The sequence below is a fragment of the Cyphomyrmex costatus genome, unplaced genomic scaffold (assembly GCF_001594065.2).
Source record: "Cyphomyrmex costatus isolate MS0001 unplaced genomic scaffold, Ccosl1.0 scaffold10, whole genome shotgun sequence".
Lineage (NCBI taxonomy): Eukaryota > Metazoa > Arthropoda > Insecta > Hymenoptera > Formicidae > Cyphomyrmex > Cyphomyrmex costatus.
The window spans coordinates 1,444,298-1,467,722 of NW_017274954.1; the positions used below are offsets into that span (position 1 = coordinate 1,444,298).

Consider the following 23,425-nt stretch of genomic DNA (forward strand, 5'->3'; position numbering starts at 1 on the left):
ACACTTCCGTCCGCAAAGCGTTAAATTCACTCGAGCGTCAAGTCTGTCGACCAATCACTCAAGAGGTCGAAAATTTATATCTCCGCAACATTTCACTAATCTTTCTTTTATAATGATATCTGCTATTCCATCAATAATCTTTGCAATGTCAATAATTTTTACAAGTAAACTGTCTCTATGTAAACACGTATCGCAGGTGTTTACATAAATCTCTTGCTGTGTGGGAGGAAACTGCTACGAACATCATTCATATTTAATAGAGAAAAATCACACCGTTCCGCGTTCGAGTAATCCAAAGTGATCGTAGAATCCCCATAAACCAATGCCGATTACGAGAGCAGAAGCAATTATTACAATAATCATTAATCGATTACGCTCCCGATTTATAAGGATTCGCGAGATTTGCAGGCGCGTTTCTGACGATTATTCATCTGTGCGGCTAACGAGTGTACGATAACCAAGTGTAAAGAACAAGAAACGGCAAATGCAGAGCTCAGCACGGAACTCTGACGCCAAAAAGATCGTCAAGGAAACGCGCCGTCAATCTCTGCGTAATCAGACAAAATTTCTCTCTCGCATAGAAATCTCACTCGTAAATTTATTTTTATATACACATCATCATAACTCTCAATTTTTGTTTTCCTGAATCGAATCGCAATTCAATTTCATGGTTTGCCCCAAAGTGTCATTTGTATATGCATCGTGAAATTCAGAAATTTTATACATTCAACATAACTATATATATATGTATATATATATATTTGAAAACGTAAAACGAACTTCTGAAAGAACCTAAAAAGAAGTTTGTTCCTTTTTTTCCTCAAAATTTAGAAATTTGTTAAATAGTTGTACTAGATTTGAAAAATATTTATCTATGAGGATGTAAAACCTCGAGAAAGCTAAAAAAAAATGTACGTTTTAAATATGAATTTACATTAAGGCAAAGAGTCTCCACGATGCATTGGAGCCAATCCTAATAAATGTCTATGCAGATCAATAGATAATTACATGTTAAATGCACATATTACATGTACATATATACACGCATACGAGATTCACATGATAGGGAATATTCCCATTTCCCTCGAACGCTTCCATCGATGTTATGCATAATTACATATCTCTCTCTCTTTCAATATCTCCTGCCTATCTTCCACCCAGACACTGGGCGCAAACCGGAGCCGCGTGCATACGCGCGCAATGTGAATCTAGAAACACACGCAAATAAATACACGGACAACGTAGCTACACAAAGAGACACGTCCTTACATACATACAGACGGATACAAATGTAAGACACGGGTGTATCTATCGATTAATAAACACCACAGAACGCTCGCGGTTGTCTACGAACGACGAATGTGGTCCAATGCGTGCCCTTATTTATAGCGATTACTTCGGCGAAACGCTCGATCATTTACCATGCCAGGACGTATTTATCTAATTGCCTGAAAGTAATGTACAGGTCATTATTTAAGCTGACGTTATTAAAAACATAGCCCTGTATTACGAAAAGATCACTCATTTATTGCGTTCGATTAAAACAAATCTATGAAAGAAAAACTAATTTAAACTACTTAATACTATATAAATATTGTATATAATTTGCAATGTGAAGAAATTAAGTGTAATACTTTGTAGTGCAGATACTGTGAGTTTATAAAAGTTATAGAACTTAATAGACCTTATTCTTTTCTCGCTAATAAATCGTATTATAATATATTATATCACTGCTGAAAACATAATTTTTTTATTAATAATTTTTTTAGACTAGATCAATTTGTATCTTCTTCTTCATCCTTCACTCATAGATATCATTCTTTGAAATACCCTGAGATAGACAATAACATAAATAATAAAAAAAAGATAAATACTATTATGTGGGTTCTTTTATGAAATGGAGGTGAGAGCCCAGCATATATTATGAATGATCGATCGATTTCGCTGTTTCTGATATGTTAAGAATGTAAGGGCGTGTTTTTTATCACTTTCAAAATATCGTACGTCACTGTACAATGTATAAGTATCAAAAGCAGTTACGTGTTTTCCCTCAGGAATTCTCATTGCAAATTGAGCGATGCCGAACGATCCTAGTATCTCGAGTTACTGTTCGATCTCGTGACACGTGTGATTGTCATATTCTGTCTTTTTTTTTTAACTGAGATTACGCATGTCGCAGCATTGACTACGCGAATTCACCTTTAAAATATTCGCAAAACAGTTATCACGAAACCTTATACAAATTAAATGTTCCTCAATATTCGCAATGTGCATTTAACGATCAACTGATTCTTTTCCTTCGGCTCGTGGAATGTATATCAAAACACAAAATCGGTCGTCGCCAGAAAATGTCATTCAAATTTTGTTATTTTGTTCCTAATGTATGAATTATGATGGCTTGATACTCCGATTTATATTAACCCTGTCAAAGAATTGCTAGTTACACGACGCTAACTTACACATTCACAACATGCTTTTTAAGCGTCTGCGAAAACGCAGATTTCAATCACGTGTGACCGATGTACAATATACTGGATGCGACACAATATGTGCGCAGTGTCCACCTGATCTATGAAGCTGAATTCTATATCTACAGATCCATACGTTCTAAAAATTCGTACGATCAAATATTCATAAATAAACAAACGTATTTCTGTAAAATATTGTAAGAAAAGTTCCCAGACTAATGGATCGATCATTAAAATAAGAATATTATAAATTCATATCTTCAAAGATCCGGAAATATACTGATATTCATAATTTCATACTAATTCACGAACGTATGTATACAGGTACATCGGTACACTCACGTATTCAGAAAGCAGAATCGGCGAGGTCTATAACAGCATGAGACTTCCACGGAACACACTATGAACACGCTAGAATAAGCTTATAATCCTAAGAATTCTCGCATGCCTCGTATAAACTGCTCCATCCATCTCAATTTATAGGATCACCAAGAATATTAGCATTAATTTTCGTTGACAGATGGATAAATTATAATTCATCGATTCATAAGAATTTATAAGAAGAATTCTTTACATTTACTTTGAGTTTACGACGCTTAATGGGTATTATTTATCACGTTATTTCTCTAAAATCAGAATAAAAGTGAAGAACTCTTCTCATACACATATTTCGTTCATCTAATCATTTTGTCAAAGACATCCGGTTTCGCGTCCGGAAATTGTGAACGTTTGGTATATACTACCACAGTTCGTCGTGTAGACATCCGTTCATATCACCCTCTACTAGTATTTTCATCTCGTGAACGGGTTTGCTCCACACATACTCATTCAAACACACACGAACATACACGCATGCATTCATACATACATATACCCAGACACAAATAATTAATTAAGCAACTATAAGTCCCGACTCTTCTCATCTCGAACGATCCTCTAGATAAGTACATACTTCGATATCCGAACAATGAAAAATCTCTTTTCTAGGCGCCCTCCTTACTTGCTCACTTGTGCACAACCTCCCCCCGAATTTGTGATCTCAATACATAATCGTCGTTGTGAATCGATCTTGCGATCGTGGCTTGGACGGGTATAAAGGCTGCCGTCGATGATTGAATAGGAATACATCATATAGTGAATAAAATTTGCAAAAATTAAATTCTTTTAGATAACAAAAAGATTATAGTATTATGCTTTGCGAGGAATATTAAGTTTATTTTTAAAAAAGGATTTCAAACAGTAATGTTGACATCATAAAGGCTATGACAATAATACGTAGACAATGGAGTTAAATAATAATTGTGTAGTTCACTGTGACAATTATCCAATCATTGCCTTTGAAATTTTATATCAAAATATTAGTCTTAACAGGAAGTGTTTAGCGCATGTTGGATATAGCATATCATTATAATTGCACCAATAAATTTAGCCACTTTTCTACAGCATCAAAATACATTCCGTGACAAAATAACATAAATTCTCTTTCCGAGGATCGATGATTAAATGTTAAAATTTACAATAAATAATCTTTTCATTTAATTGGTATTTAGCTTATGGGATGTAAAATCCAATTTCATTCATACTGATGATTACAACAATGTATTATATAAATCCTGATCTCATGCAATAATCGCTACTATTCGTGTAACGGGATGCACGAGAGAAGATATGTAATTGGCAATATAAATCGCATAAGCCAACTGGTCGCCGATTCTTGGACGATAATCAGAGTAATCATACGCGAGAATACTTTCGTATGAAGGCGCAAAGTAGCATTTATAATTCTTTGGGATTACTTGCACGAGTCGCGTAATAATAAATAGTCGAATAGCCTCAGGTACTTATACCTCAAAAATATTCGTCTCGAGGGAATGCATCGAAATACTGCGCGGATTTTCGAATTTAGAAGATCAACGCGAGGATGCCGAACGATCACGCGAGATTGTTCTCCAATTTGTTCGGGAAAATTCGAGAGCTTTTAGAAAAAATATTAATCAAATTTATACCAAAGCTCGGTTAAGGCAAAAATTACAAAGCGATCTAATAATCATATCGATTCCCCTTTAACAGTCTCATAAGTTAAACACAATAACAATCATAATATAAGAAATCAATATATAAATGCCCTATTAAAAAATTAATTAATTAAGATTATATTACTTATTTGACTCTTCATTCATATTAAATTTTTATTAAATATTTAACTTTCTTTCAATCTCTCACATTAACTCACAATTCTCTTTACGTAGTTTTAAAAAGCATGTTTATTCACCACACTCACATTTAACTTTAAATTTAATTTTATTTCAATTTTAGAATTCCAATTGTTAATATTTTTTTTACAACCATTTCAACGCGTCGTTCAGAAACGGTGTCAATATTTCGCATAAGCGATACCGATGTGCCCGAGCAAAGAATACCCACGTTAATCGATTACACGACACGCGCGACATAATCGTATAAATATAATATACGTGGATTACCTGAGCACAACCGGCTTCAATAAGAACTCGCAAGCCGCCTATATTTTTGCTACGTAACGAATCAAACTCGCCATCAGGCTGCGACAAAATTGCAATATACAAATTGACTATACTCTCGATTCCACACGTATGTACGTGCAACGCCGAGTTGCTTAATTATTTCAATTACTTTCAATTAAAATACCACGGATTACTTCGATCTTTAGTGGCTTCGAGCAGACATCATATTTTTTACCGTGCAACTATTTATAGATATTTTTAATGTAAATTCATTACTAATAAAAATATCATGATAATTATAATAGTCTCCATGTAAACAAAATTGCAACGTACGAGTACGTAATTGAAATAAAAAAAAATATAGATGTCTGATCGCAGTTATATTCTAAAATATCGAAGTCCACGGTACATATACATATATATATATATTCGTCTAGCTTCGTCTTTACTTACGTCGCGCGTCGTCAGACGGATGTAACATCAATGACAGAATCAACTAAATACCACAGAAAGCGCGTGTGATACTACGATTAACAGCTATGTAGAACAGTCTACGGTTACTTAACTACCTATACTCGCAATTCTTATAAAACTCCGAAAAACATCATGACGTATTATAATTCGCCGCTAGAACGAGTTCTCGCGATTGCTTAAGTCAATTAACAAAATTGTATTCAAATAATAGGAAAGCTGCTTTTAGACTATCGTACTTCTCTCCACCTTTACCCCCTTCTCCCTATAGATCATTCGTCCGGAATGTATAAACTCCCTTCCACCCTCGACACTTATCACTGGTATCGGTGCAAAGCTCTATCCATTTACCCGATATATATATATATATATATATATATCGCCGCGGCAAATCAGCTTCGCATTTCGCGCGCTTTAGAAAATTGATATGTATTTTGTCTATGCATATCTCGTCGTACCCTCTCACTTTCACTTTCATTTTTGGTGTCTTGACGATACTACTATGGTCATTACTTTCGAAGTGTGGTCAGGCTCAAAGGAGCACTCTATTATCTTGGTTGCCCTATATGCTCATATTTATATTATGATAAAATACGTAACCTTTTTTCAGTGCTGGCAAATTTAAAAACGTTGACATTTCACAATCAACTTTAAACAAATAAATATAGAATTTAATTATTATTTTCTACCCCCGATTTTTGTTTAAATCATCAAGAAGTCTAATGACATTTCGTTGCCATCAATTGTAGGTTTTTACGGGCGATCCCTGACTACCGCAGTGCCAATGCAATCTTTTCACTTCTCATCTATTATTATTTATTGGAAAAAGTATTATGCGATGGATTATGCGATATTTATCTTAATATTAATTCAACATAAAACTCCAAATTAGAATAGCTTTGGATTTTCGTATAATTTTATAGGTGCAGAAGCTTTGGAATCAGTCCCGAGGATCAATCCTACAGTAGGACTTCCTACGAGGACGGAATCAGGATCTATGAGATAAACTCAAAAAGCAAAGGCAAATTATATCTCCGTGTAATTCAAATATCTGCCTTAATTCTTCTTCGCGCTATTATTACGATAGATTGGTGCAGTCTAGCATCAGGTGGTGCATATTAATGTTTTTTTTTCACAGCGTGATATAGTCTTTGTAAGGTCTATTGGTAGTCTTTGGATCGATACATTGCCATCTTTGGTGATCTTCGATTTCGCTTTCTTTCCGCTTTCAGTGAGTTTCAATCGAAGTTGTTATTGTAGATCAAATTTCATAAGATATTTTCCAGTATGCAAACCATTCGAGTTGTAATTTGCCGAAGTGTACAGTGGATTAACCATGCGAATAAATGATATTAGAGCAGGAGCGTGTCTTCACGAAGGAAAAATCGTACAATTGATTAAATCAGTTTAATGCTGCAAATTCTTATTCATTTCTTAATTTTCAAAATATTTGAACGTTTCACAGATATCTTTTATACATATTTGTTAATTGATTGATTTATAAATTTTTACATTCATGAAACAAAAATTCAAGAGAGAGAGAGAGAGAGAGAGAGAGCATATTTATATAAATATATGACATTTGTTTTCATCCTCCATATCCTCATTAATTAATAATCATTTCATTTCTATTTTATTTGTTAAATGTACGATTTTCTCTCCAGTTTTCCGCTCAATAAACGATACTTTTCTTTCAAAATAAAAGAGCGCTATAGGGTCCCACTCACGCTCGCTTTTCGCATGATTCTTTTCGCGTTGCACAGAATTCGCTTTCACTGTATTTATGCCTATACACGTGTATATATATATATATATTTATATACGTATATAAAAAAGAAATAAAACGGACTCGCTAGAGTAATTTTCTAGAGACGGTACAAAATATCTGATTGACATGTACTTCTCGCCCCTGTACTTTAAAAGTGTGTTTATATATATTTTTTCTTCATATATATATATCTATCTGTAGATATATATGTATATATATATATACTTCTTCATATTTTATATTAACCTCTAATATATCCTTACGCGAATACCACTCTATGTTAATGTAATAATAGCGTACTGCCTACTGATATGTGTTAGTTCACTTGTAAAGCACTTTAAAATTCAATCTAACGATTCATCGATTCCGATCGTGAATAACGACGAATCCGCCTCTTAACGGCTAATTACAAAATAACGAGTTGTTGAATACACCGAATAATGCGTTTGCCGCGCTGCATCCTCGCATCTTCCTAAGATCGACGATCATCCCTCGCGATCGCGATACTCGAGCGATCACGGTTGCGTTATTCAAACATCTGTTTATATTTTTCATTATCTTATCCTCGCTATATTTCCTTGATCTTTTCATTCTTTGCTAAATATTTATCTTATTCGAGATCCACGACGAATTCAAAATTGTCATAGGTTTTCATCTTTGAACACTGGCATTAACCCTTTGCACTCAAATGTCATATATTCTATTTTTCTTAATTGCAAAAGATACGCATTGAAAACGTTATAATACTTTTTTTTTATAAGAAGGCCAACCATGTGTTAGTCTGGTTTCAAGCGCATAAATTTTATTTTCTATCCGCGATGATCAAGTTTTTTTTTCCATCATTCAATTACACGTTAACGCAATCATTTGTTTTTGAATATCTGAGATAGATACTCTCTTATGTATGACAATCTAAATCCATTTTACTACTCCTCGAATTGTAAGGCCTCGATTTAATTATAACTTAGATTATACTTCCTAAAGTTTTGTAAATTACATTTTTTATCGCAGTTGTATGTTAGTTGTAGCGTTAAATCCCAAATTTGTAGCATTACAAAATATCAATTTTTTTATCCCTTTCCATCCGATAATCTACATTGATATGTAAAGTAGGACTCGAACGTAAGAGCGCAAAGGGTTAAAGTGAAAATTCGAATATTTTGCCTCATAACAGTATTCTTTTACTTTCCGTTATCTTTTCTTCTTTTCTTCACGCGTATATTTAGTTGTATTGTGTATTCATCAAGTCCCAATATCGCAAAGTGATTCTAACGTAGTCCAGTCGCTTTTCCTAGAAAAATAAAGAACATACTGGCGCGATCGTGACTTGATGATCGATGATGGGAGATCAATGATGGATGATCAATTGATTCGCCCGAGCACGCCGGTGGATGATCGCCTTTACCGATATAATCCACTGTTTAATCGGCGGCATTTTTATCTCTTAAGTAACTTCCACTTTCGTTAATTGCGGATACATGTAATAAATGCCCAGTGATATAATGGGAGATACAAAGGTTGATCATGAAATTCAAGGATTCAGCGGAAGCTGCATAAAATTACAGAAAGCTACTTTGATAATCTTTGTTATGGCTATTTGTTAAAATCAATTTATAATTTTATGTTCAATATTCAGTATATAAACAATGAAAATATTTGTCTATAGTTTCATTTGTCAATGAATATAATTTTATTAAAAATATAAACTTATTAAAATCCTACATCAAATACAGAACACAAATATCATTATTTTATTTAATACCTATCGTATATTTGCATAAGATATAATATTTATGAAAGTATTCAGCACAAAGTCAAAGAAAAATCATATCAAAAAGAAATTACCAAGATAGTTATATTAATGAATTTATTGAGCTATTTCGGAGAATAAATTTTGCTCGCATTTTTTTACCAAAAACTTGTATTTAACCTTTAAATCATTAAGAGATCTTTAATGCATTGCAGCTATCCGCCACCAAGAAAGTAAGAGGAGAATTCGGGAGGGAATGGGAAGTACAATAGGGTGAAATAGAGGCGAATGGGACGTATTTCGGGTACAGTTGCACGTTTAGAGAAGCGCCGGGAGTTCTCTCTTTGGGAGTTCGAAAAATCGGGACAAGATCTAAGTGTGTAACACGCTACCGATTACAGCTTGTGACTCGACCAACAGAAAGGCACTTGGGCAAATTACGTGCCGAGTTGGCCGCCGTTACTAACACGCGGGGCACATCACCTTCACTACTATTCTCTTTTCTTCCGTCCGCTCTCGCGTGATCTTTTTACTTTACGGAGAAGCAGACGATCATTCAAATTCTCCTCTCGCCGCGCTTGAATTCTCATCTACATGCTTAACCCTATGATATGTTCGCGTTCGTTATGTATATATATGTATAAGATTATTACTTACAGTCATCTTTTCACCTACCATTCTTTCAATTTGGTCACTCTTTCTTTCTTCCTGTTGCATATATTCTATCACATTCGCAATTTCATTCTTGTACTTCTGCTCAGAAGCATTCTCTTTCTCTCTCTTTCTCCCCTTTCTCCTTCTTTCTTTCACTCCCTTTCTCCTCATACACATATACGCACGCACACACGCACACACACACACACACACACACACACACACACACACAACCTTTGGTATTAAGCTTGATGTACTCATCTTCGCCTAGCTTGTTTCGTTTTAGTATGTAGAATACGCAATTTCGCGTTAGAGCCACCACCAGGATTCACATTGTGCATTAATATGTTTTAATCACGCATTATTGAGCTTAATTTAGCGAGGCTCGATATTTATATAACTATTACTTTTCCAACAATATGAACAATTTGGAAAATTCGAGCTCGATGTGACTTATTTAACAAATTTGTCAAGAATTTCTTTTCGAAATATGCGCAATAGATTATCGTTGAATGCAAATTTCATGGTATGTCGCGGATGTATCCCAGGGTGGCATGGTATGTTTGAAAAAATCTTTGCGACTGTCGCGTATAAATGTGTTTGTAGGGGTGTGTGTTTTGTGTATGCCTGTGTACTCGTACATATACATGTACGTGTAACCAAATATCGCGATATGACGTGCGCGTGTAACTGCGAAGAGTGCCATTCTTCTTTACATATGTATACACATACAAGAAATAAAATCCGTTTCCTCGCTTGATTCATTCTTCCGCTGCCTCTTCTTCGATGCTCCACCTGCCATATCTCTATCACCCCCGCCCCTCTTGCTTCGTCGTCGTCGATCGCGATCAAAGACACGGTGAAAATAAATAGTAGGTAAAGGTAGGTACGCGAATCGATAAGTTAAGTTCGTTAAAAAATATATATACCTAGGAATTATTATGTGATTATATTGGGCCCCCCGCTAGAGTCGCGCGAACCAACACGCCTCCGTTCTGCAACGTCGAAGAATTTACAAGAATTTGCCTACCGATGGTGTTCGCTGTGTCCCTTTCGGGCGGAAGAGCGAAATCTTGCCCTTCCATCTACGCTCGCAATTTTTACATCTCTTCTCTTCCCATCTTTCTCGTATATGTATGTATGTGTTTACTGCTCCTGTGTCCTACGTTTCGCTCTCCGCGATCTCTCGCCGACGAATCTTTAACTGCTCGACAGTGCGGCTTCTTGTATGGTTCTTCCTCGTGTCTTGTTTTCCGATGGATGTCCTGCCCTAGAGCGCATTTTGTCATCTCCTCGGGCTGCCCGATACTGTGCCTTTTTACATGCCATTGATGTCAATCTTAAGGTTGGCCGTTTTCTTGTCTCTTTGATCCCTGAAAAATCGATGCAAACGATTAGAACAATTCATGATACGTTTAAAACGCAAAAAATTCTAATTGCAACGAGACGATGTTTTTATAATTAAATCGCATGTCATCAATATGTGCAAGACCAGATAGAATTAATTAATTCTTTCTGGTACACAACAATATTTTCATTTCTTTTATATATGCCACTATATAGTGTTATATATAACAGACATTCTTAATAACTTATAACAAGAAAGAAAATTGCATCATCTTTATGCTATATATTAATATTACTCAAATATGTTTAAAGATGTCGTAGAAAATTTTAAATGTATCTAAATATAAAGTACCTACATCTAAAATCGAATTATGAACTGTTGCGATTGTCAAAAGACGTGAGTATTTAAAATCAAAAACTCAATGGTCATTTCTAACAAATTTTTTAATACTGGTTCTCAATAAGTCATGTTGTGACAGTTTGAAAAAGACTCGGTCGAGAATCCAAACGAGAATGAAAGGACAACCTACATTTGTCTTGTTACCACATGAAGAGTGTCCGCGTGAAGTTGAAGAGACGACATTGCCATTGAGTAATTTGCGTACCTCATTAGGACGTGACTGTGCTGAAAAGCGCTCTTTCACGGTTTGTTCAAAGCTCTCGGTCGACGAAGAGGCACACATACGGCCAAGAAAAGGAGGGTATAATAAGGGAAGCACAAGATATAGGGATATAGATAGATTGAGTTTTGTTGTGTCTGAAAGAAATCTCGCAGGAACAAACAGAGATTTTATGAATAAAACGTATTTACATAGCAAGAATAGATTCAAGGTGGGACGATGTAAATATGAAAATAAAACAACGTAAATCTTATGACAATATTTCTTCACGGTGTATTGTAAAGATTTTTAAACATAAAAAGAATTGTTAAAAGAGTATTCAAGAAATATCAAAAATATTCAGTAGGTTAAATAAAAAAATATTATTTTTTTATATAAAAAATATTTCATAATATAAACATTTTATAATATTTACGGTATATTACAAATAGGATAAGGTAAGATAATTTCGAATATAGTAAAATTCTGAACAAAATAAAATTTGAATCCAATTTCAAAGTTCAAGTTCGATTTTTTCTCTCTCCCTCTTGTTTGGTACCTTTCAATATCCTCCATACAATAAGATTATGTTTATCAAACTTATACCTCGAAAATTGGATTATTTTATTTCGTTCAAAATTGTATTATGTTCGAAATTGTACCATCTTATCCTCTGTGTGTACCTGTGCGTGTGTGTGCGCGGGTGTGTATAAAGAAAGAAAAATATGACGTATTAAGTAGTTTGAGAAATTTAAAGTTTTCAGTGTTTACATAAAAAGAAATTAAACGGTTTAAAAATTCAAGAAATAAAAAGTCTTGGAAATTCTGTTAAACAAATCAACGCAAATAAATTTCGAAAACATAAAAGCTTAGGAACTCTTTTCCCAGAGGTAGAAAATTAAAAACTAGACTATTCAACAACTCAAGTCTCTTGAGTCTCTCTCTCTCTCTCTCTCTCTCTTCCTCTCCCTCTCTCTGTTGTTCCTCAACAATCCTATAAAAAGGTTCTCCTTCATCTGTTAAAAGCGTAAATGCGAAAGGTTTTCTGATATATACGCTTGTAGGACAGAGGAAGAGAAAATATTCATAGGATTGAATGTGTTCGCTCGAAAAAGGGCAAGAGTTTTAATTCATCGAGTATCCCACCAGGTGAACGTTGCGGTGCCAGACGTCTCTATAAAACGACGTGAATTAACGATGACGTGTTCGGCCGTGCCCAGCCCCAAGCGGACCGTATCGATCGTTTAATTCGAAAATGGGGAGGTCGATCCGTAACCACAGCTTCGTTTACAGCGTGACCAATCGCAACTTTTCGGCGTCACGTATGAATAAACAAGTTGCGACACAATTGCAATTGGAAATGAACGGTATCGATCCACCGATTTCAAAGGGTAAGGTCGATCTGAAGCGCTCTTTTATAGCGTCCGATCAATTTTTGGTGACACACTTTTGCCCTGACGAGAATTCATTTTCAAACGTTTCAAATGGATTATCAAGTCCCTCATTTTTATCTCTCAATCTTCTGCATATTTTAAACATACACATCTTATATTTATATTTCTTCAAGATCTTTTTAAACTTTTAAAAACCAATTTTTCAACGTTTCTCTCTCTCCCTTCCTCTCTCCCTTCCTCCCTCCTTTCCTCGCTCTCTTCCCCCCCCCCCTCTCTCTCTCTCTCGTATACATAAAGCTATACGGAAAGGAAATAACTAATCATGAAAAAGATAAATAATTATTTCATAGAAGTTATCAATTTTGAAATTTTGAAATAATTCTATGGATATTTTGCGTTAATTAATAGTACTCGCTTAAATTATTATATTCTTCTCATTCTTCTAACTTGCATGATTGTTAGCCTCTTTTAAAATAAAAAATGATGCAATTTTTTTTCTTGACGTGTATATTACATATCGACTGTCATGCGCAAATAATGTCACAGTTTTGTCATGAGATTTGCCGAAATATTACTATCATTTTGAACAAATGAACAACTCCGCCAGCTTCATTTAACGCAGCTTAATTACTTAACTAATTAATTAGTTCAATCCTTTTAGCGGTTGGATAACCTGTGAGCTGAACTTAGTTCAGCCCTTAAATTACGTAAGTGGGATCGATCCTTAAATGTCCGACGAATCTTCCTTCATCGGCGGAAATACGGTCTTGATTAAAAGCGGAACCTCAGAATCATCGTTTTGTCTGACTTTCCTCTTTTTTTTATCTTACATAGCTTTTTATCGTACAATCTTTCGAATTCATTTTATTTGGATCAAAGTTAAACCAAAAAATAAAATAAACGTTAACATATCAAACCCACTTTGTTTTTTATATGAATCAAATATTTGTACAAAATTTTTCAAAAAATATATTTTCCACGTGATAATGTATGAATAGAAAACAATAGCATTTTATTGAAATATAAAAATTATACAACGTTTATTATATCAAAAAAAGTAGTTAAAAATATTTTATTATCACGGACCCTAATTGTTATTAAAAAATAACTTTAGTCAATATAATTAATCCTAATGCTTTATACAGCCAATGTTTTCCCAAGCGTTACTACTGCCGATTAGTATAAAGTTGCTACAGGATAGTGCATAGTGCTCGTCATATCTATATGATACAGTAAAACGAAGACAGATTTGATACAGCGGAAATAAAAAAAAACATACAGGAAAGGAAAGGATTTTGTATAGAAGAAATATATTACATCGTAAGAACGAGCAAATCGACAAACAGGCATTAATAGAGGAGTACGAAAAAAATACAACAAGAAAAAGAGAAAACTTGAAGTCTAGAATTGAAAACATATAATTTAGATGAGTTCTCAATTTTCAATGCTATGATAAAATTTACCTTGCTATCAAGTATCGCATTCTCATCAACCAAGAACGGATATCGAGATGATTTTTACTAGTCTCTAACATTGAATTCTGAACTCTTCGAAATTATAATTTAGTCTCTGTTTGGAATCGTGCAAAAATTCACAAAAGAAAACCGTAAAAAGATAATTCAAAATAGATCAAAAACTTCTACGTTTCGATCGCAGAAACGAGAACTTGTACCTCAATCGAGCGATAGAGAGAAAAAGTGAATAGAAAAAAAAAAAGGAAAGAAAGACAGGCAGATTCGCCGGATTTCACGTGATCGGTAGGCGATTAACAACGGATAATTGATAATTGGCACCAACGCACGAGAGCGCATCTACTGTTCGGATACGAGTCCTCGATGGGACAGCCGTCGTCGGTCTTTCAACCAGATTTAATTGGCCTTCGAAGTGACGGCCTGTCTAGCGCCTCGAGGCACAAACGCTTTCGAGGGCGAAACCGCGTGAGTTAGATCGAATAATGACCGATTAATTGGATCCAGGGTCCGCTGGGCCCAATGCAATTCGGTAACGGCGACAAAAGTAAAGATCCGAAATCAATATTATTTCAATGATGTCTTCGATGCTATGGATGCAGAAAAATGTGCCATTTCCGTAATTCTAAATATTAAAGTCATTTGTTTACATCTATAGCATCAATAAACGTAAATTCATCGAGATTATATCGATTTCGGTCCCTAGACGAAAACGCACAGCTGTGCTCAAAGTTCCAATAAAATATTGTTCTAAAATAAAATTTATATTTAAAGCAAATTTTTATTATTTAAAATTAATATTTTATATTTATATTATAAATCGTATTTTATTTTTATAATACTATACATATATATTTTTTCAAATGAAATTATTGCTTTGTTTATAAAGTTCTAATTTCATTATATTGTGAAGACCATAAATTACAATTTCTCCCCTTTTGAAAAAATAATATTAAAACTTTATTTCATGTTATTTTCATGACTCAACAATATTCATTAAATAGAGTACCAAGATAAATACATTTCACATATTTTTCATACATGTAATTAAATATTATAAAGTATTTTTTTTTTAATAAAATATTTTGAATTTCGTAATATATAATAATTATTATTATACCAAAATAAAATTTTAAAAATAATATAAAGTATCGATGAAAGCACAACCCTACGTATTCGCCGTATTCGATCGCATTTTCGCGGAGGCGGCTCTACTAGGGGCGGACCACCCAAAGTCTCGTGTATGTGCAAAAGTCTTGTGCTAGACCAACAGTAAACACTCGTGCTAAGGACTTTGGCGCATAAGCAAGGCCTCTGAGTGTTCGAAGGTACGTAAGCTCTACTCTTGACCGCAACAAATACTCTCATCGAGGCTCTTTAATCTCTCAGCATGTGCAAAGTGCGCGAGAAACGCCCTCGCTAAAATCCTCACGCGTGCTAAGATCTTTCTCGAAACCAACATCTTCGTCCTATGAATAACGCCAGAACAAAGATAGTTTCAAGCTCACGAATACCTCGTGCAAAACCTTCGCCTAGTTCACACAGAGCCGCCCCCCACGTTCTTTGCAGCGGTCTATCGTAGCATAAAGTGGAACCTACTTCGATCCAGAGATTTGTAAAGCCCACCTCGGCCATTTTTGACTTTGCATATTCGATTCGTATCGCTCCCCGGTCGGAGGAGAGGAGAAAGGATCCTTGGAGAGTGGCCATCGCCTGGGCCGCGTAGCGAACGTCTTGATATTCGACAAAGGCCACTGGCGACCCTCCCTTCGTGTGCATACGAAGCCGGGAGAAACCAGGAAAACTGTGCACAAATAAGAGAAGCGTACAATACGTGCTCTAGTTAGTCATAAAGACAGTACTCTGGTAAAAGGGGAGTTTAGAGAGGTTTAGGGGGGTTTGGTTACTGCTTGGTTGCCATTAATGGTGTCGATGGTGTCAGGCAGTGCCGACATGGGGTGATTACACGGAGGGGATGCGACATAAACTCAGGATCAAATTCAAATCGTTAACAGCTGTGAATTATTTCCTTTAGCATACATGTGTACTAATTATTTTAGGAGAATTTAAGGTGTATAGAGATAATTACATACATACAATACGTACGTATAATTGTATGTAAAGAAAGAAGATTATCAAAATAAATAATTAAATAATAAAATAATTTGTATAATTATTATTTCGCAAAATTTTTAAACATATAATACAATATAATATATTGCACAAATAATTAAAATTATTTTTTAAAACGTAATCGAATGTTTGAAAAATTATTACATTATTTCTATGTTATACTTTTCATATATATTTTATAAAAGAGATTATTTATAGAATTCATATTTTCCTTTCCACTAAATTCATTCCTAATCATAATCCTTTCGCATTAGGTTCACAGTACATTCACAAATCCGCGATTAATCGATAGTTCGCGATGTAGAGACATTACCCTCCGTGCAAACCCGTTTAGCACATCGACAATTAGTAAACGGCATGGTATTGGTACGGGTACTAGTACAGGTGCGTCCTATATGCCTACAATCTACGACGGTGGCAAATGATTAGCGGATGTCAGTGATATTTGGAGGCGGTGCTGTTAGTACAAAGCTATCGGCGTTCACGACGGACTTGCACAATTTCGACCATTATTACATCCTCGGAATGACGATTAAATTGTGGTGCAGGTACTTGATGCTTTATCGTTTGCTCTTTATCCTTTGATTACTATGGTTATTAATTTAATTCGCTTGTTTATTTATTTACAAATCTACGAGAACAAACATAAATCAGAAATAATAAAATTATAGGTTCACAGACTGACATGTGTACACAAATCTATAATAACATATAAAATCACAAATTTATATATTTAGAAACATAAAGTTTTAAAATTTTGTATTAAATATCTCCTACTCAATATCTACAATATATATATCTTTTAATTAATTTAAAATCCATTTTTAATAAAGAATTTAATACTTTTCTTGAAATCTATCAAAATTTAAAATTAATAATTAAGTAATTATATTTTGATTAATTAAGATCGGGATTTCTGAGACACATACTAAAAATTTGATATTTTATAAAAAGAAAGAAAAAAAAATTAAAACTTAAATATATAGAAAAAATTTTAATATAAAAAAATATTTAAATAATAAAAGAGAATTAATATAAAGACAAAAAATAAATCTTAGACAAATAAAATTTTTAATATGATAAGATCAGTTTCTAGTTTCTAGCCGTCAATTTTTAAAATTGCTTCAAAAGATTTTTAATAATCCGTATATTTATAAATGTCTCTTTTTCAATTAAAAAATGCTATAAAAACTGTAGATGTAAAATTGTACTCACATTAAACAAAAATTTTTACAGATCTTTCTTTAATTTATATTTTTTCTTAGTTAGTGTAAGATATTAATTTCTAAGTTGTTATATTTTTAAATAATTCTATGATATACGTTGTGATGAAAAATATTTTCGTACGATTATAAAATTATTTTTATCTTGAAATGTACTTTTTCTAAAGCGTATCAACGTGAAATAATTACCCGTGCAAGAACAACGGTTGAATTACATGCGACGAGGACAATGTATTCACATCGTCGACGACGAAATTCCGTCGAATACTCCCGTGAGCTACCGAAAATTGTAGAATGCGCAGGGCGCCTCTCGCACGTGCAAACGCGTGTAATTAACTCAGGCACTCACTTACGAATTCATACTGCAGAACTCTGGGGTTTGCGGGATAATGAGATTTTGCAGGCTAATTATACGAGGGGAGGAAGAGCTTCTCTATTGGCATTGGAACTTGTGAGACAGTCGCGCGCAGACTTCCGTCAGCTGCGAAACTCGAAAGAGTAGATCGCGTCTTCTAAATCGTTATTCGTACAGTGTGTGCCGAGAACGTTATTAGCGATTTTTAATATTTTGTTAAAAAATTTTGCACTTCGAGTATCAATAAATTACTTACTTTATCACTATTTATATAACAAGTAATAGTGTTTGGACAAAAAATACGAATTTAAATATACAGGAAAAATAAAAAAAATTTTAATACTGCAAATTATGATTTGCTCATAAATAATAATAATAATTTAATAAATTTGATATACTTATTTTATACACTCTGCTTTTTCTTACAAAAAACGAAACGTAAGTGACATATTTAATAATACAGTTAACGCGTTCAAGACACTGTCATTGTATAATTTTTATATTTTAAAAATAAAAATAATTTTATTTCTAAATCTTGTATTTTTCTTTCTATTCAATAATTATTTGTGCCTAAAGTGAATTATATGTATATACTTGACTTCCTAAATAATTAGATATTATATTCTTTCTTTTTTTTATAATATATTTTTTATACTAAAATAAATATGTAAATAGTTTTTACTTTATATTAATATTTAGATTCTAATTTCTGCGTTTTTAATTTTTCAGTGAACTGCAAAAAATATGAAGTACGTCATATTTTTTATTCTGTTAATTCATAATTTTTTTAATTTAACTAAACTCTCTTTTTCTTTTTTATCTGTTATTTTGCTAATAACCATAGTAATCTCTCTCGGTATTAAAGATATCAACGCAACTACTGCTAATATTCTATTAAATAAAAAGTACCCACAAGTATTATAGCAGTTTTGTATTATTTTGCGGTGCAGCACATACAAAAATTAATTCATATAACTTTCTCTTCATATATAGAAAATAATTATTGCATCCCGCAACTACAAATACGTGATCGAGGTTCGCAGCATTAATCAAGGATAAATGAACAACTCTACTGGATCTTCAATTTTTCCCATTTCTATGTAAAAGTATTTGTACACCAGCGGATATCAGTTGCGGTCTAACCGATTTAATGTAGACATATCGAAAAAGTTCGTAATTCTCAATTCAATGATTCACGACGTACTGGAGGCGTACTCAGGATCGTGGGAAGGTTCCGCATGGTAGGGCACGTGAAAATAATTTATTACACGAGCGCAACTGTAATGCCCGACCGGATAACATATTTTAACTTTGCTTGTTGGATAGCTGACACTTAAGCGAACAGTTTAATTGCGAATATCTCCGTCCGTAATTATCGGGTCATCATGTTTAATTACAATTTTACTTTTTATATTTTTTTAGTGGCCGTAAAATTTCACCCATAATATATGCCAATAGAAACCGCGTAAAATACGATAATATGCTAATTAATAATAAGTATGTTATTTTCCGTAAATTTTGCAAGCATCAAGAATGATAAGAATTGCATTTATTACGCATTATTCATGTATGCTTACATATACTTTTTAACAGCGTTTTTTTGTCTAATGCAAGAAATCCTTGAACGCATATATCCTTACTAGAGTTATATAACTGTAACGACGTAAATCACTAAGAGCATAACAAGTTGTTTCTATATAAACGCAAAACTTCCGATCTTTTTAATCCATCTGGAATTTATTCACGAAAGTTTGGTTTTAATTCGAAAACTGCTGTGATAATTGCAGAATTTTTTTATTTAAGCACATATGCTGACAATTTAATTGTTAAACATTCAATACAGATTCAATAATTCAAGAATTTACGTAAGTCAAAAATTTAAGAATTAAGAGATATTTTAACATCTCCATTAAAGATCTCCACTAGATAAAGTAATCTAAAAAATCAAATATTTTAGAATCTGAAAATTTTTTATCTAAAAATTGAAGTCTAAAAAATTCAATGGTTTCAAGATTTATTCGTAAATATCAGAAATGCTTTTGAAACCGCCGTATTCTTACTGTTTGTTCATCAATAATTGGACGTTTCGAACACACCACGACATCGTGATATCACCACCACGTGGTACGCTGATAAGACCCACGTGTATCGGTACCCGTATCGCAATTGGCGCGCATTTACCGCCAGCATGTATATGTCATATAAAAGTAACTTGGTTCTTTTAAGTAATCTATTATCATTACTATTATTATAATTAATATTCATATTTTCTGACTATTTTCATATTTGCGTTAAAATAAAATTAATTAACTATATATCTATTATATATTATGAACATAATACTTAAATATTTTAAGCATCAATATTTCAAATTGAGATTCCGTTAAAAATTTTAATGTATAGATACATAGATAATGATAACATTTAATTTCATCACTAGTTTAATTAAGATCTTTCACTAAAATTCAAAGAAAAATATTATTTTAAAGTTAAAAAAAACTTTAATTTAGCTGATATACTATTTCTGCCAATTTATCTCACGCCTACACCTTTACTGTACAGTGATAATGCACTTTGAGGCATTCTAAAAATTGTGTCCTTAGGATCTTGATAATCACACACATGTATAGGTCATAAAATATATAAATATAACAAATCGATAATCGAGCCAACCGACTAGTGAGCATATTCGATTGGCTCGCATCCGGTTATGAATTAAAAGAATAAGGTACGAACAGATAAGATGTCTGACCTGCTGAAGATGTCCTTTAGCTCATGCTCGGACACGAACTGGCCCAGGTTCGCCACGAAGAGGGTGGAGCACTGCGCATTGCTGACGGCTATGTTCGGTTGTGACGAGGGTGATCCGACCGGTGACGCCAGTGCCGGCGACGGTAGAAAATGAGGCAGCGACGCGTGTATCGACGTCAACGTCGTAGGATGCGGCAGGGATATAGGCGCCTGGAAAATATAAATATTTCTATTATACACTCGCTTCGCTTGGCCATGAGTAGTCGGTTTGCTCGCATAGATCGACGCATTTGCGTCAATCCGCCCCGTCTTTCTCAGCCCTACATTTGTCCCTTCAATAAAAAATTGTATCTTTTCTGACAAAAACTAAAGTCTAAAGGTCGTCCTGATCTTTAGACTTTAGTTTTAGTAGACGAATATATATAATAAGATTCGAACGACATTCTGGCGAAGAAAACATCCATATACCATATTTGCGAAAATATTATATTAAAACAAACAGGCATCAAAAGAGCTAGAATCTAAGAGAAATTTAAATTGAGTGTGTTCTCTGAAGTTCGAATTTAAATACAAGCTATTCCAGAACTTTAAACATTTTTCAAGATAATAAAATAAAATGTTTGAAAAGTAAACACATTTTATCATATATCTCTGAAGTAGTCTTTTTTTATTTATAATGCTTGTAGCTACAAATGCATGTTAATGCATGCGTAACATTTATAAGGTTTGCAGCTATAAATGTGTGTTAATGCCTGACAAATATTGAAAAGTTCTTTTGGAAAATGGATGAAGATACGCGCGTGCCCGCGTATAAAAAGTTTTATTTTTCGACATATATTTTTATGTAAAATCACTTTCTTTATTTGTACTACGCATACGAATATAAAAACATGCTGTATAACTTCTAGACGTCTTTCTTGCTGGGATATTATATATTCGCGTCGATGGTGACATTATGCAATAACTCTGTTTTGTAATAATAACCTTAAATTGTACGTTGTAAAACGTTATGAAAAATAGTCGACTCTATTACTTTTAATTACAAGATCAAAACGACTAAAATTAAAACTTTTTTCTTTTTTGTTTAATTATCTTCATGCTTAATTGTAAAGTTATTCCAACAGTCACAGTACCAGAGTACCTATTTTTTATTGAGAAATTAGAAATAATAATTGATATAATTAACTAATCTCTCACATTGAAGTAAATTGCATAACACAAAAACACGCAGCAAATTTCTCATCTATACATAAAACTATGTCTCTAGAAGATATCATCAACATGAAAGGAATGATTTTAAATCATTTGCATTGAGCATCGTTATTAACTTATCAAAGCAATGATAAATCTCGCCAACGATATTCTCAGTATCGCCAAGTCGCTCGAGAACGCATTTAATCGAGTTGGATCGTAGAAGATATTCAACTTAATAAGTTCCGACGTTATTGCTACCAGGTTCTCGGTTCGTTATTCCTTGAGTGGATATCTCGAGATTCGCTTCCTTTTTACTTCCGTTAAAGGAAAAGCAAGATGCGTACGGAGAAAAAGGAAATAATAATAGCAGGCAGTCCGGACTCAAGAACCTTCGATTTATCAAACGTTCAATGCAACGGATTTTCTCTCGTGCAGATAAATTCAACGAATATCGGATTTTAGTATTTATAACGATATTTCATGTTTGAAATTTTGTGTGAACTTATAAAAAAAATTAGCTTATAAACTTTCAATCACTTCTAAAAGCTTTCTTAATATATAATCGTTTTAAATTTTTACTGAATCGATATTCTGTTGTAAAATTTCACATATATGACTATTTCTGACTTTTCTCGTGTAAAATTAATTTAAAAAATGTAATCTATGTTTTTCAAACTAGTATAGAAGTTTTTTTTGTAACGGCGTTAATATCTAGCATCAAGAAAGAATCACCAACTTATAGAATCTTAAATATCAGAAACTTTAAGATTGATGCAATAATGATTAATAGATATAAGAACTTTATTGATACGATAATTCAAAAGTAGGGAATGGAAGAGTTACTTTTGCAGTTACTTTTTATAACAATGTGGTAACAATGTTGCAATTTTTATGACTGTACTGATAACTAACTAAACGCTTAAAAGCCTAAAATTATTTTAGAATTTTAAGCGTTTAATTAGTTATCATTACAGTCATAAAAGTTGCAACATTGTTACCATATTATTAGAAGTAACTGTAAAAGTAACTCTTCCATTCCCTGTTCAAAAGTATATCCAATAACAAAATATATGTTTCGACGAATTCGTGATTACATAAAAATATTTATCTATATCTAAAATATAAAAGATTAATATCCGATCAAAAAAATCTAAGTATAATTTTTTCTAATATTGTATGATTTACTTATATAAAATCCAAAAGTTCTTGAATCAATCATATAATAGCATTCAAAGTCTATCGTTCAAAAAATTTTTTAATTTTTTATATAAATTTACATAATTTCCAAACAATTATATCCAGATATATTTACAAAAACATTGCATCACGATTCTTTTTCGATTAATCCGTGATTCGCTGTGGCATG

At 33.2% G+C, this 23,425-nt stretch overlaps 1 protein-coding gene across 3 annotated transcripts in view; it reads right to left on the bottom strand.

Moving 5' to 3' along the window:
- Positions 1-9,842: 9,842 nt before the first annotated feature.
- The window catches only part of LOC108783493 (protein couch potato), a 79,740-nt gene continuing 66,157 nt past the window's right edge, over positions 9,843-23,425 (bottom strand). The window contains exons 7-10 of one of the 3 annotated variants that reach the window (XR_001941025.1): positions 20,867-21,075; positions 16,003-16,207; positions 10,524-10,967; positions 10,408-10,421 (exon numbers count right to left, since the gene is read on the bottom strand). Coding sequence is in view for 2 of the 3 variants with exons in the window: in XM_018552064.1 (XP_018407566.1) it covers positions 10,935-10,967; positions 16,003-16,207; positions 20,867-21,075 (447 nt within the window). In the remaining variant the exon portion in view is untranslated. Of the gene's footprint in view, positions 10,968-16,002; positions 16,208-20,866; positions 21,076-23,425 lie in introns of all 3 variants that reach the window. The other 2 variants (XM_018552064.1, XM_018552073.1) reach the window with 2 other exon arrangements.